The sequence below is a fragment of the Aotus nancymaae genome, unplaced genomic scaffold (assembly GCF_030222135.1).
Source record: "Aotus nancymaae isolate 86718 unplaced genomic scaffold, 86718_ANA_hifiasm-v0.15.2.pri h1tg000028l, whole genome shotgun sequence".
NCBI lineage: Eukaryota > Metazoa > Chordata > Mammalia > Primates > Aotidae > Aotus > Aotus nancymaae.
The window spans coordinates 7,958,078-7,971,603 of NW_026988441.1; the positions used below are offsets into that span (position 1 = coordinate 7,958,078).

Here is a 13,526-nt window from a genome sequence, read left to right on the forward strand (position 1 = left end):
AAAAAGAAACCAAGGTAGCATGCTGCTCCGATAGTAAGCACAGTAATCAGATCTGGAGTGGGATCTGGGTTGGCTACTTACTACCTGATGCCTGGTACATAATAGCTGCTCAGTAAACTGTAGCCATCATTATTACTGCTACAAGCTGGAGTCATAGCAAAGCAAAGTTTAGAAAGCCTCTCAAGACACAGAAAGGGAATTAGAGTGAGTGCATGATCCCAGAGCTGCTTGGAAGGAGACTGTGGGCCAAGTGTGCAGAGTGGCTCCCGCCTGTAATCCCAGTACTTTGGAAGGCAGAGGCAGGTGGATCACCTGAGGTCAGGCGTTTGAGACCAGCCTGGCCAACATGGTGAAACCCCAACTCTACTAAAAATACAAAAAAAATTAGCTGCGAGTGGTGGCGGGCACCTATAATCCCCACTACTTGGGAGGCTCAGGCAGGAGAATTGCTTGAACCTGGGAGGCAGAGGTTGCAGTGATCCGAGATTGTGCCATTGCACTCCAGCCTGGGAGACAAGAGTGAAACTCTGTCTCAAAAAAATAAAAAACAAACAACAGGAAGGAGATTGTGACCTAGTCACCATCTGATCTCCAACCAAATCCTAAACCTGTTTATCAGAGCAAAAAGGTGTTCACCTAAGCTGAAAGCATGCAGTGCCCAAGGGAGAGGATGCTGGGAACATGGGTGCCTTTGCTTCTGGGGGTATAAATTGATAGGATACCAATGGGGGCAAAGTGGCAACGCCGACCAAATGATAAATTGCATCCTTCTGACCCAGCAACTCCCTTCCTCCTAATTATCCTGCAGTTATACCTGCACACATACGACACAAGGTCACAGACTGCAGTGTTACCCAGTTAGAAAAGCCTGAACACAACTTGAGTGAGCAGGCAACTGGTTCAATACACTCCACTGCTCCACATGCAGGAATACTAAGGAGCTGTGGAAAAGAAGGAGCAAACAATGTACTGATCTGGAGATGTCCTCAGGAGATAACAAGATCATGTAAAGTGAAAAAAGAAAGGTAGAGAATAGTGTTTACAGATCCCATATTGCCTTGAATTTTGAACCATGTGAATGATAAGATACTTACTGCAAAAATAAGAATCTGCCCCCTCTTTTTTATATTTTCTTATACTAGTAGAGAGGCAGAAGTCTACGCAGCAGGCAGAATGTGGCAGGGGGCTCTCTGCAGGGTTTTGGGTCTAATAAAAGAGCTCCTCAGACGAGCGCAGTGGCTCACGCCTGTCATCCCAGCACTTTGGTAGGCTAAGGCAGGCGGATCACAAGGTCAGTAGATCAAGACCATCCTGGCCAATATAGAGAAACCCTGTCTCTACTGAAAATACAAAAATTAGCTGGGTGTGGTGGTGCACTCCTGTAGTCCCAGCTACTCAGGAGGCTGAGGCAGGGGAATCAATTGAGCCTGGGAGGCGGAGGTTGCGGTAAGCTGAGTTTATGCCACTGCACTCCAGCCCCGGCAACAAAGAATGATACTCTGTCTCAAAAAAGAAAAAAAAAAAGCTCCTCAAATTAAGGCAAATCCTTAAAACAAACTTTATCTGTTCAGGCTAAACCGTGATAAATACTGAGACCAACCTGACGAAGTCCTCAGGAAGCAGGTCAGGACTAACACCCAGTGAGTCAAGCACATCGTTTCGTATCTGGAGCAACAACTCGGAATCTTCCCCATATGTATCAGAACTCGGATCTCTTCCTTTATCTGTGCGGAACTTCAGGAGCACTAGGAAAGAGAAGGAGGAGGCAAGTCATAAAGCCACTCTTTATTTTTTTTGAGACGGAGTCTCACTCTGTTGCCCAGGCTGGAGTGCAATGGCATGATCTTGGCTCACTACAGCCTTTGCCTTCCAGGTTCAAGCAATTCTCCTGCCTCAGCCTCCCAAGTAGCTGGGAATATAGGTGCGTGCCACCATGGTCAACTAATTTTTATATTTTTAGTGGAGATGAGGTTTCACCATGTTCGTCGGGATGGTCTCGAACTCCTGACCTCGTGATCTGCTCACCTCAGCATCCCAAAGTGCTGGGATTACAGATGTGAGCCACCACATCCGGCCACATTTTTAATTTATTCAACAAATATAGTCAGAGAGGTAACCCAATAATTGTAAAAGAAATTTACCTTACTGTGGAAAGTGCTGTGATAGCATAGTAGGGGGTCTGACACCATCTGTAGGGTGGTACCAGGAAGGCTTCCCCGAGGAAGCAACCATTCAATGAAGTATGTATGCGTTTGAAGGGGGCAGAAAGCAGTGGAACCTTCCAGTAGAGAAAATAGGCTCTATTAAGACCCAGAAGAGGCCAGGCGCAGTGGCTCACGCCTATAATCCCAGCACTTTGGGAGGCCAAGGCGGGTGGATCACGAGTTCAAGAGATCGAGACCATCCTAGTCAACATGGTGAAACCCCATCTCTACTAAAAATACAAAAATTAGCTGGGCATGGTGGCATGCGCCTGTAGTCCCAGCTACTCGGGAGGCTGAGGCAGGAGAATTGCTTGAACCCAGGAGGCAGAGGTTGTGGTGAGCCGACATCGTGCCATTGCACTCCAGCCTGGGTAACAAGAGCGAAACTCCGTCTGAAAAAAAAAAAAAAAGACCTGGAAGAGGCCAAGTGCAGTGACACACATCTGCAATCCCAACACTTTGGGAGGACAAGGCCTCAGAATCACTTGAGCCCAGGACTTTGAGACTATCCTGGGCAACACAGAGACCTCACTGCTACAAAAAAAAAAAAAAAAAGTACTGGGGGCAGTGGCTCATGCCTGTAATCCCAGCACTTTGGGAGCCCGAGTCAGGTGGCATCACAAAGTCAGGAGATTGAAATCATCCTAGCCAACATGGTGAAGCCCTGTTTTTACTAAAATACAAAAAAATTAGCCGTGTGTGGTGGCACGTGCCTGTGGTCCCAGCTACTCGGGAGGCTGAGGCAGGGGAACTGCTTGAACCCAAGAGGCGGAGGTCGCAGTGAGCCAAGATCACGCCACCACACTCCAGCCTGGCAACCAACAGAGCAAGACTCCATCTCAAAAAAAAAAAAAAATTAGCCAGGCACAGTGGTGCCTGTAGCCCAAGGTACTCAGGAGGCCAAGGCAGATCACTTGAGCCCAGGAGATCAAGGCTGCATAAGCCGAGATCTCATCACTGCACTCTAGCCTTGGAGTGAAACCCTGTCTCCCTGTCTCAAAAAAAAAAAAAAAAAAAAGAAAGAAAGAAAAGGAAAGGAAAAGGAAATAGGAAAGAGGAAAAAGGGAGGGGAAGGAACCTAGAAGAGAGATGAGATGATAAGCAGTGGGTAGTATGCATTGTAGGTGGCACCAGTCAAAGACTGCTTTAGCCAGAAAGGCCAGCCAAATACTTAAGACTCGTCAGACAGGCAGGTCATTACAAACAAAACCTCTCTTACTAGGAAACTATCTCAACTGCCAGAAATGGATGTTTAATTTTGGTTGTGAACCAGAGGAAAGGTTCAGATGATGGCTGTGAGTCAGCTACTGTGTAAGAATACCCCAACAAGGCTAGAACTTTTTTTTTTTTTTTTTTTTTTTAGATGGAGTTTCACTCTTGTTACCCAGGCTGGAGTGCAATGGCGCGATCTCGGCTCACCGCAACCTCCGCCTCCTGGGTTCGAGCGATTCTCCTGCCTCAGCCTCCTGAGTAGCTGGGACTACAGGCACGCGCCACCATGCCCAGCTAATTTTTTTTTGTATTTTTAGTAGAGATGGGGTTTCTCCATGTTGACCAGGATGGTCTCGATCTCTTGACCTTGTGATCCACCTGCCTCGGCCTCCCAAAGTGCTGGGATTACAGGCTTGAGCCACCGCGCCTGGCTAGGCTAGAACTTTTAGCCCAAACAAAGACAAATAGGCGCTAAAGACTGATTAGGCCAGGCACTATGGCTGACACCTGTAATCCCAGCACTTTGGAAGCCTGAGGTGGGTGGATCATTTGAGTTCAAGAGTTCAAGATCAGCCTGGCCAACATGGTGAAACCTTGTCTCTACTAAAAATTCAAAAATTAGCCAGGCATGATGGTGGGTGCCTATCATTCCAGCTACTCAGGAGGCTAAGGCAGGACAATCAGTTGAACCTGGGAGGTAGAAGCTGCAGTAAGTTGAGATCACGCCATTTCACTCCAGCCTGACAGAGCAAGACTCTCTCTTAAAAAAAAAAAAAAAAAAGACTGATTAGCATACAAACACCTTCTAACTGCCCACTATACCTTGTCCACAGGTATCAGGTGTGGGTGGGCAGGCATTCTTGTTCCCTACATGCTGCCCAAGGAAAGGGAGCAGCTGGTCTCAAGCCTTGTCTCTAAGGGCAATACTCCTCCCACATCACACAGGCTATTTCAGAACAGACATAGAGACGTGGATCAGCTTCTAGGCCCAAGCCCTGGGTGTGCTGGCACTGCACTTTATGTCTGGAGAGGAGACCTTACAGTTTGCCAGTTCTTTCACTTATGTCTCTTCTTCAGTATATGCTGACTGAAAAAGTAGACTTTTTCAGCAAATTATACTCTGTACCAGGACAAGGGGTTCCTCCTTAAAAATTACAGTAAATTGAAAACTATCAGTTGTTGTGAGGCTCTTTAAAATGCAAGTATGGTACCCACCACAGACTGAAAAATCAGAGTCACACCTTTTAAAGACTCATAGTTTTGGTAATGAGCAGCCTGCATTCTCTAAGTAGAATTAATTCACTCCACCAGCCTGGCCTAGCACTTACTTTGTGCCAGACAGACCTGGTTGCTAAAGGTACAACGGCGAGTGAGTGAATCTTAGACTCTGCATCTGTGAGGGCAATGGGTGGGAAAACAACTGAGGAGGTCAGAGTTTAGAAGCCACAACAAGGCTCCACTGAAGCCTGGGAGAAGTTCAGAAATGAGTTATAAGGTGTTCCAAGAAGATCTCAAAGCACAGATGCCCAGGTAAAAAAAAAAGACACACCCTGCTTCCGGCCTATGCTTTACTCAGTGTCAATGTCAGACAAAGGCCCCTGGCCTGTATTTCTCTGGTAATTTTCATATGTCCAGTACAGAACAGGGTTCTGCATATCAGAGCAGAGGTAATTTGTTTTTCTTTCTTTTTTTTTTTTTTTTTGAGACAGAGTCTTGCTCTATTGCCAGGCTGGAGTGCAGTGGCGCAATCCCAGCTCACTGCAACTTCCATTTTCTGGTTTCAAGCAATTCTCCTGCCTCAGTTTCCTGAGTAGTTGGGACTACAGGCACGCACCACCATGCATGGCTAATTTTTTTGTATTTTTAGTAGAGACGGGGTTTCACCATGTCGGCCAGGATGGTCTTGATCTCTTGACCTCGTGATACACCCGCCTCGGCCTCCCAAAGTGCTGGGATTACAGGTGTGAACCACTGTGCCCGGAATTTTTTTTTTTTGAGACGGAGTCTCATTCTTGTCACTCAGGCTAGAGTGCAATGGCGTGATCTCGGCCCACTGCAACCTCCGCCTGCCAGGTTCAAGCCATTCTCCTGCCTCAGCCTCCCAAGTAGCTGGGACTACAGGCACGTACCACAACACCCAGCTAATTTTTTTGCATTTTTAGTAGAGATGGGGTTTCACTAAAAATATAAAAACTCCTGGTCTCAAAGTCTTGACCTCAGGTGATCCACCCACCTCAGCCTCCCAAAGTGCTGGGATTACACATGTGAGCCAGCGAGCCTGGCCAGTAATTTCTTTAAAAAAAGAAAAGAAAAGAAAAATCTCCAGAACACCCATTGATTCAGAACACTGTTTGCTATCTGAGAATGTGACTCTCTCCTCTTTTTCAAGAACACAGTTTCTGCAACCTTCAATGCTACCTCAACACTTAGCAGCCAACTCAAAGCTATGACAATTGGCTGGGTGCAGTGGCTCACGCCTGTAATCCCAGCATTTTGGGAGGCCAAGGTGGGTGGATCACCTGTCAGGAGTTCAAAACCAGCCTGGCCAATATGGCGAAACCCTGTCTCTACTAAAAATACAAAAAATTAATCTGGCATGGTGGCGAGTGCCTGTAATCCCAGCTACTCAGGAGGCTGAGGCAGGAGAATCGCTTGAACCCAGGAGGTAGAGGTTGCAGTGAGCTAAGATCATGCCATTGCACAGCAGCCTGGGCGACAAGAGTGAAGCTCTCTATCACACACACACACGCACACATGCACAAGCTATGACAATCTGGATGCCAGAGAACACTGATTTGCCATCACCCAAGACTTCTAATTTTGCAGATGTGCTGCTGGTATTCTGATTTTAGTAAATAAATGTAACTGAGTAACCATTTGGGGCAGGGTAGATAAATTACTGCAGAAGTGGCAAGTACTGCCTGTTTGGACCAAGTCTCTTTTCCAAAAATTTCCCATAAAAATAAAGGAGGCCAGGTGCAGTGGCTCATGCCCATAATCCCAGCACTTTGGGAGGCTGAGGCGGGCAGATCACTTGAAGTCAGGAGTTTGACAGCAGCATGGCCAACATGGCAAAACCCCGTCTCTACCAAAAATAGGAAAATTAGCTGAAAGTGTGGTGGGCGCCTGTAATTCCAACTACTCGGGAGGCTGAGGCAGGAGAATTGCTTGAACCTGGGTGGTGGAGGTTGAAGTGAGCTGAGATCATACTGCTACACTAGTCTAGGCTACAGAGCAAGACTATCTTACAAAATAAATTAAATAAAAAAATAAAGGAATCCAGCCACCTGTTAGTATAGCCAAAGCAGAGGATACTGCAACAAATGTCAAAAGCTATTCCTGTCAATCACACCTGAGAGAACAGGGCAACAAGACCCAGAATAGGTATTAGTACTACCTGAGCGGATGGAGGTAATGCTGGGCACGGGCTGCTCACAGGGCACAGTCCAAGGCCCTGCAGCAGCCACGCAGAAACCGAGGCTGCCTGCTTTTCAGTTGCAGGGTGGTGGACAGCAGCAGGAGCCCTGTACTAGCTGGCTCTTGTGCAATCTTATTTCTGTGTCACTGGGACGGAAGCACCAACTGTCGCAAAGGACCAACAAGGGGAGGCAATATTTTTACAGCCCTTACCACAGAGTTTTTCATCTTTTGGTTTGAAAATATAGCTGTGGGAGCACCAAAGCCCCAAGCGTTACAGTGCCTACTATGTGCCAGGCACCATACTAAACATTACACGCACTTGTGATCTTCACAATAATCAGGTGAGGGGGGTATTATCACCCTTCCTACTTTTTTTTTTTTTTTTTTTTTTTTTTTTTGAGACAGAGTCTCACTCTGTCGCCCAGGCTAGATTGCAGTGGCATGATCTCAGCTCACTACAACCTCCACCTCCTGGGTTCAAGTGATTCTCCTGCCTCAGCCTCCTGAGAAGCTGGGACTACAGGTATCTGGCATCCCATCCAGCTAATTTTTGTATTTTTAGTAGTGATGGGGTTTCACTACATTGCCCAGGCTGTTCTTGAACTCCTGATGTTAAGTGATCCTCCCAACTCAGCCTCCCAAAGTGCTGGGATTACAGGTGTGAGCTACCATGCTGGCCTAGCCTTCCCACTTTACAGATCAGGAAACTGAAGTTCAGAGACGTTAAGTGACTTGGTCATTGTAACTCCCAAGAACTGGAGTTATAGAAGCCAGATTTGAGTTCACAAACCCATAAACTCAAATCTGGCTTCAGAATCTGTGCTTCTTAACGCTAATGAAATCCAAAAGCAATAGCTGGTCCACACAGGGACACAGCACCTAGGATTCCAAGTGGTCTGGTTATTTGTCCCCACCGCAGGGGATCCCCTATTTAATCATATTTGTGTCAAATGCATTTTTCCAGATGGGTCTGGCCTCTGTTAATTTCAAGCTGTAAGTTCAGTGGGTGAGAAGCGAGGATGGTGGTCATACAAAACCTTGCCCATCAATCTTCAGAGAGTAAAACCAGCTTCATCTTAGGAAGAAATAGGATGGCATTACAAACAGGCGCAAAGGCAGCAGCAGCTGGCTCTGCTGTTTCTCTGGGCCCCTTGCCTGATCCTGGTGCAGTTCGGTTGGACAAGGGCCGGCAGGCTGGCACCATCCACATACCTCACTGACCACATCTGAAGTCCTTGCAGGGCCTCTGGGAAGGGGGCCAATCAGTCCAGCCACTTATTTGCAGCAAAACAAACAGAAGCTGTCTTTTTTCACTCTTTCTCGAAGGTCAGACTCCAGTTAGCAGTGGAGGAGGGAGGCAGGAAGAAACCCGTGTTCTTGACAGGCAGCAGCCTCAGAACTGACCCTAGCCCCTGACAAGTTCTTGCTTATTAAATTCTCCTCTTTGTTCTGCTTTCCGTCCTGCCTGAAGAGCCAAACACACACACATACCAGTGTTGACTCTGCATTTCTGAAGAGCACCTCCCACCAGTTTACACATTATAAAACTGTTCCGTTAAGATCAAACACTGTGAGAGATAGAGAGCTGCTCTGCCAAAAGATGACTCATCGAATCATATCAAAACATGCACAAAATTAGAGTTCCAAACTTGATTAACTTTATCTGAATCTTTTAATTAACTCAGGTTGCTGAAGTCCAGAGGGATGACATTCATCGCTGGAGAAGATGGGCTAGTATCTCAGCTTAGGTTCAGGATTTGCCCATGTAATGGTAAAGGCCAACTTTGGAAAAGAGAAACCAAGCACAAGGTTTCACATATTTAAAAGAAAAAACTGTGGATATGTGGATATGCTACCACCTTTGCAAAATAATGTAAGCACTCAAATTCAAATTTAATCTCAGTTCATAACATCAGATTAGTGCTATAACAGAAATCTGGAAAGCAGTATCATTAATCAGTGTTTGTTACTATAAACTTCTATCACATTTAACTATTATGGTTAATGTAATCCCCAGGGCCACCCAATAAACCAGTATTTTAATAGGAAGAAAATAAAGTCACTGCCTGTAATCTCAGCACTTTGGGAGGCCAAGGCAGGCAGATTATGAGGTCAGGAGATCGAGACCATCCAGGCCAACATGGTGAGACTCTGTCTCTACTAAAAATACCAAAAAATTAGCTGGGTGTGGTGACACACACCTGTACTCCCAGCTACTGAGGAGGCTGAGGCAGGAGGATCGCTTGAACCCGGGAGGCAGAGGTTGCAGTGAGCCAAGATTGTGCCACTGGACTCCAGCCTGGCAACAGAGTGAGACTCCATCTCAAAAAAAAAAAAAAGAAAAAAGAAAAGAAAGTCACTGTCACAAATTAGCTCCCAATTGCTGGCCCCCAAAACACTTCAATTGTAGGGGGCAGGGGAGCTGAATCTATATCAAATCTTCATTTACCTAAGCGAGGCCTAAAGCTTTTCTGTGCCAGACACCCTGGCACCAATTCTCTGGCTCCCTGCAGCTGAATGTGGACTCCTCCCCAGGGTTGGCTCACTTTATGGAGAGTCACTATCTCTGGAAACAGCATGGTAATCTGCTCCACTCCCAGGTGACATCAATTTCCAGAAAGATGCAAAGTACAGTAGCCCTCTTATCCAACACTCTATTTCCTAAGACAAAGCCCTGGGCCTGACATTTACTCAATTGTTCATTCAGTAAATATACACTGAGCAATGACTGTGCCAGGTGCTGGGCTGGGCAGATGAGGGCAGAATGGACGGTCTGCCCTCTCACAGCATTTCAGAGGGCCATCAACAAAAACTACACAGGAGATAACAAAATGTCCTAACTGGAAAAGGGTCTCTGAGAGAGCCTCAGTGGGTGCAATGAGGTGCCTTGTCAAGTGACCAGGCTCTCCACAGTCAGCAGAACCACCTCAGCAGTCCTCATGGTCCCTGAATATCTGCCTGTCCCATCCTCTGCAACTTCTCTCTGCAAAGCCCATCCCTGGCCTGGAGAGCTTTCCAACTAGAGGGCGGCAGTGAAGAGCATAGCTCTGGACTCCCTATTCTTCAACTTACTGTGACCTTGGGCAAGTGACAAGGATCCTAGCTTCCTCTGCAAAATGGGAATCCCAAGGGCACTTGTGAGGTTTAAAGATTAAATGAGCCAATATATGTAAAGCACCCCAGAATACCTGGGCAGTATCTTCCAGGTCTGTCACTGCTCTTAAGCAAGGTCCACAAGCCCAGCTCACACTTGCCCTAGAGAAGCCGACACACTTGCTGTGGTGACCTGTGTCACACAGTAGCTCATTCGACTGAATTACTATTAATTCAGCTGTGAGCTCTGGACACGGCACTGCTTCAGACTTCCCTGTCTCCTGACATGCACTCCCGGCACCCTGTTTATTTTCCTTCAATGCTCTTAGTTACAGTTTGTAATTTTTTTTTTCTTTTTGTTGAGACATGGTCTCAGTCTGTCACCCAGGCTGGAGTGAGCGGCACAATCTCAGCTCATTGCAGCCTGAACCTCCTAAACTCAAGTGATCCTCCGGCCTCAGCCTCCCAAATAGTTGGGACTATAGGTGTGCACCACCATGCCTAGCTCATTTTTTATTTTTTGTAGAGATGGGTTTCCCCATGTTGCCCCGGCTGGTCTCAAACTCCTGAGCTCAAGTTGTCCACCTGCCTCAGCCTCTGATAGTGCTGGGATTACAGGCATGAGCCACTGTCCCCAGCCCAGTTTTTGGTTTTATATTCATCTGTGGAAATGAATGAGTACAAGGATTGGCTTGTCTCCTCCATTAGATTTTTATGCTCTGTGGGGCAGAGGCCATGTCTGTTTTGTTCACTACTGTATACTTAACACCTGGCACGGGGGCTTGCCCTATAGCAGGTACTTGAAAAATGTCACACAGGCAGCCTCACTGAAGAATAAAGGAAACTAAAGAGAAGGGCTCATGACAACGTGAAACAGGCCAGGCAATCCAGAGGTCGGGCGTGGTGGCTTGTGCCTGTAATCCCAGCACTTTGAGAGGCCAATGCAAGCAGGTCACCTGAGGTCAGGAGTTTGTGAACAGCCTGGCCAACAAGGTGAAACCTCGTCTCTGCTAAAAATAGAAAAATGAGAGGAGACTGAGGCAGGAGAAACGCTTGAACCCGGGAGGCAGAGGTTGTGGTGAGCTGAGATTGCACCACTGTACTCCAGCCTGGATGGTGACAGAGCGAGACTCCACCTCAAAAAAAAAAAGAGCCGGGTATTGTGGCAGGGACCTGTAGTCCCAGCTACTCAGGAGGCTGAGGCACAAAATTTGCTTGAACCCAGGAGGCTGAGGCTGCAGTGAGCCGAGATCGCATTACTGCACTCCAGCTGGGTAAGAAAGCAAGACCCTGGCTCAGAAAAAAAGTTAAAGTGACACAAGGTTCAGAAAATCCAAAGCAGACCTGCTCTGTTACTGACTGAATTTTAAAGTGTTCAAGCTACCTGGGATGGTCCTGTATCTTATTAAGTATTACAAACATGCTACACGTGGAATACTCAGCAAGAAAAAAAAGAAAAAAAGCCCCAGCAGATCCACAGGTACCTCAACAGGGAAACATGATAGGAGTCCCACTTTCACTGCTGCATCTGAGGGCTAGGGTGCAGAACAAGTTGATAGGTGTGAAGTGCAGGAGGGACACAGCTGGGCTAGGGAAGAGGCAGGGACACTTCACGGAAGCCACCCTGATTCTGGCTCTCCTGGTCTCTTACCATTCACGGTATCTTGCCATCTACTCAGTTCACCTCCAAATTATTTTCCTTTGTTTACCTCATTCTGTTTTCCTCTTTAACTCATAAACTTAAAAGTATGTGTGTGCATGTATTCATTCATCCTTTCTTCAAAAATCACTTCCTAAGCACCTGCTCTCCACCCCTACCCTGTGCTAGCTGTGCTGGGGACCCAGAAGTGACCCAGACAGCCCCAGGCCCTGCCCTCACATGCAGAGCTCACAATCTCCAGACGGCAGGCTCATAAGCCTCTGTCTGTCACCACAGCCACACGGTACTTTCATCTCTTTCTCTAGAAAACTTCAGCTCCAGAGCGGCCGCCCCTGAAGACTGACTCTGAAATGCCCCTTTTTGTGTTCCAAGTCCTGCCCATGCTTTCGTCTTTGCAATGAAACCCAGTCTATGACCTCACCGGGCATCAGCTCAGAAGAGGGAAAGAAGCTGTGCCGCGCTATTTGCATCTCACTCTCTGCTGAAGAGATTCCGAGGCGCTGAATGAAAGTTGTTGATGGGGAAAAGGAGCATGTACTTTCTCAGAAGTGACCTTAAAAACAAGATGCCATTTTTTGCTTACCAAATTAAAGACCAAGATGACTCAACCCAAGCAAGAAGGCTGAGGAAACTGCACTCTCACCCACAGTGGAGGGAAGCACAAATGCTCAGTGAACCATGTAAAAATGTGGTACTAAGGCTCCTTATAAAAGGTCCTGACCCATACCCGCCGAATGAAATACCTATAAATGTTCACTGCTGTGTTATTTACACAGGATGAGTCCCCCTTATCCAAAATAATAGGAAGCAGAAATGTTTTGAATTTTGAGTATTTTCAGATTTTGAAATATTTGCATCATGCTTACTGGTAGGGCACCCCAAATCTAAGAATCCCAAATTCAAAATGCTTCAATAAGCTTCTTTTTTTTTTTTGAGACAGAGTCTCACTAAGTCGCCCAGGCTTGGAATGCAGCGGCGCGATCTTGGCTCACTGCAAACTCCACCTCCCGGGTTCAAGCGATTCTCCTGTCTCAGCCTCCCCAGCAGCTGAAACTACAAGTGCCCAGCACCATACCAGGCTAATTTTTGTATTTTTAGTAGAGATGGGGTTTCACCATGTTGGCCAGGCTGGTCTTGAACTCCTGACCTTAGGTGATCCACCTACTTCAACCTCCCAAAGTGCTGGGATTACAGGAGTGAGTCACTGCACCTGGCCCAATAAGCATTTTTTTTTTTTTTAGTGTCATGTTGGCACTCAAAACATTTCAGATTTTAGGGGTGGGGTGTGGTGGCTCATGCCTGTAATCCTAGCCCTTTGGGTGGCTGAGGTGGGTGGACTACTTAAGGTCAGGAGCTCGAGATGAGCCTGGCCAACAGGGTGAAATCCTGTCTCAACTAAAAATACAAAAATCAGCTGGGCATGTCGGCAGGCGCCTGTAATTCCAGCTACTTGGGAGGCTGAGGCAGGAGAATCGCTTGAGCATAGGAGGCAGAGGTTGCAGTAAGCCAAGATCACGAAACCACACTCCAGTCTGGGTGACAGTGCAAGACTCTGTCTCAAAAATAAGTAAACAAAAATAAAAATTTTAAGATTTTGGGTTCTTCGATTTGGGATGCTCAGCCTGTACCACAAAAAACCTGGAAATAATTTCACACTGAATAATAGAATGGTTACGTAAAAATGACATATTGACAGAATGGAGTATTACGTGCCTGTTAAAAAGTTATGTTTAAAAAAAGTTATGTTTAAACAGAGATTTTAGACAAATGTTTTTTGCAACACTTCAGGTTTTAAAAACAGCATATCATGGCAGGCATGGTGGCTCATGCCTCTAATCCTAGCACTTGGGAGGCCCAGGTGGGCGTATCACCTGAGGTCAGGAGTTCGAGAAGAGCCTGGCCAACTACAAAAATTAGCTGGGCATGATGGTGGGTGC

At 46.8% G+C, this 13,526-nt stretch overlaps 1 protein-coding gene across 4 annotated transcripts in view; it reads right to left on the bottom strand.

Moving 5' to 3' along the window:
- SAE1 (SUMO1 activating enzyme subunit 1) overlaps positions 1–13,526 on the bottom strand; it is a 97,447-nt gene that overhangs the window by 15,750 nt on the left and 68,171 nt on the right. For all 4 annotated transcript variants that reach the window (XM_021668550.2, XM_064381131.1, XM_064381129.1 and 1 more), the window contains exon 7: positions 1,601–1,745. In XM_021668550.2, the coding sequence (XP_021524225.1) occupies positions 1,601–1,745 (145 nt within the window). The remainder of the gene's footprint in view (positions 1–1,600; positions 1,746–13,526) is intronic.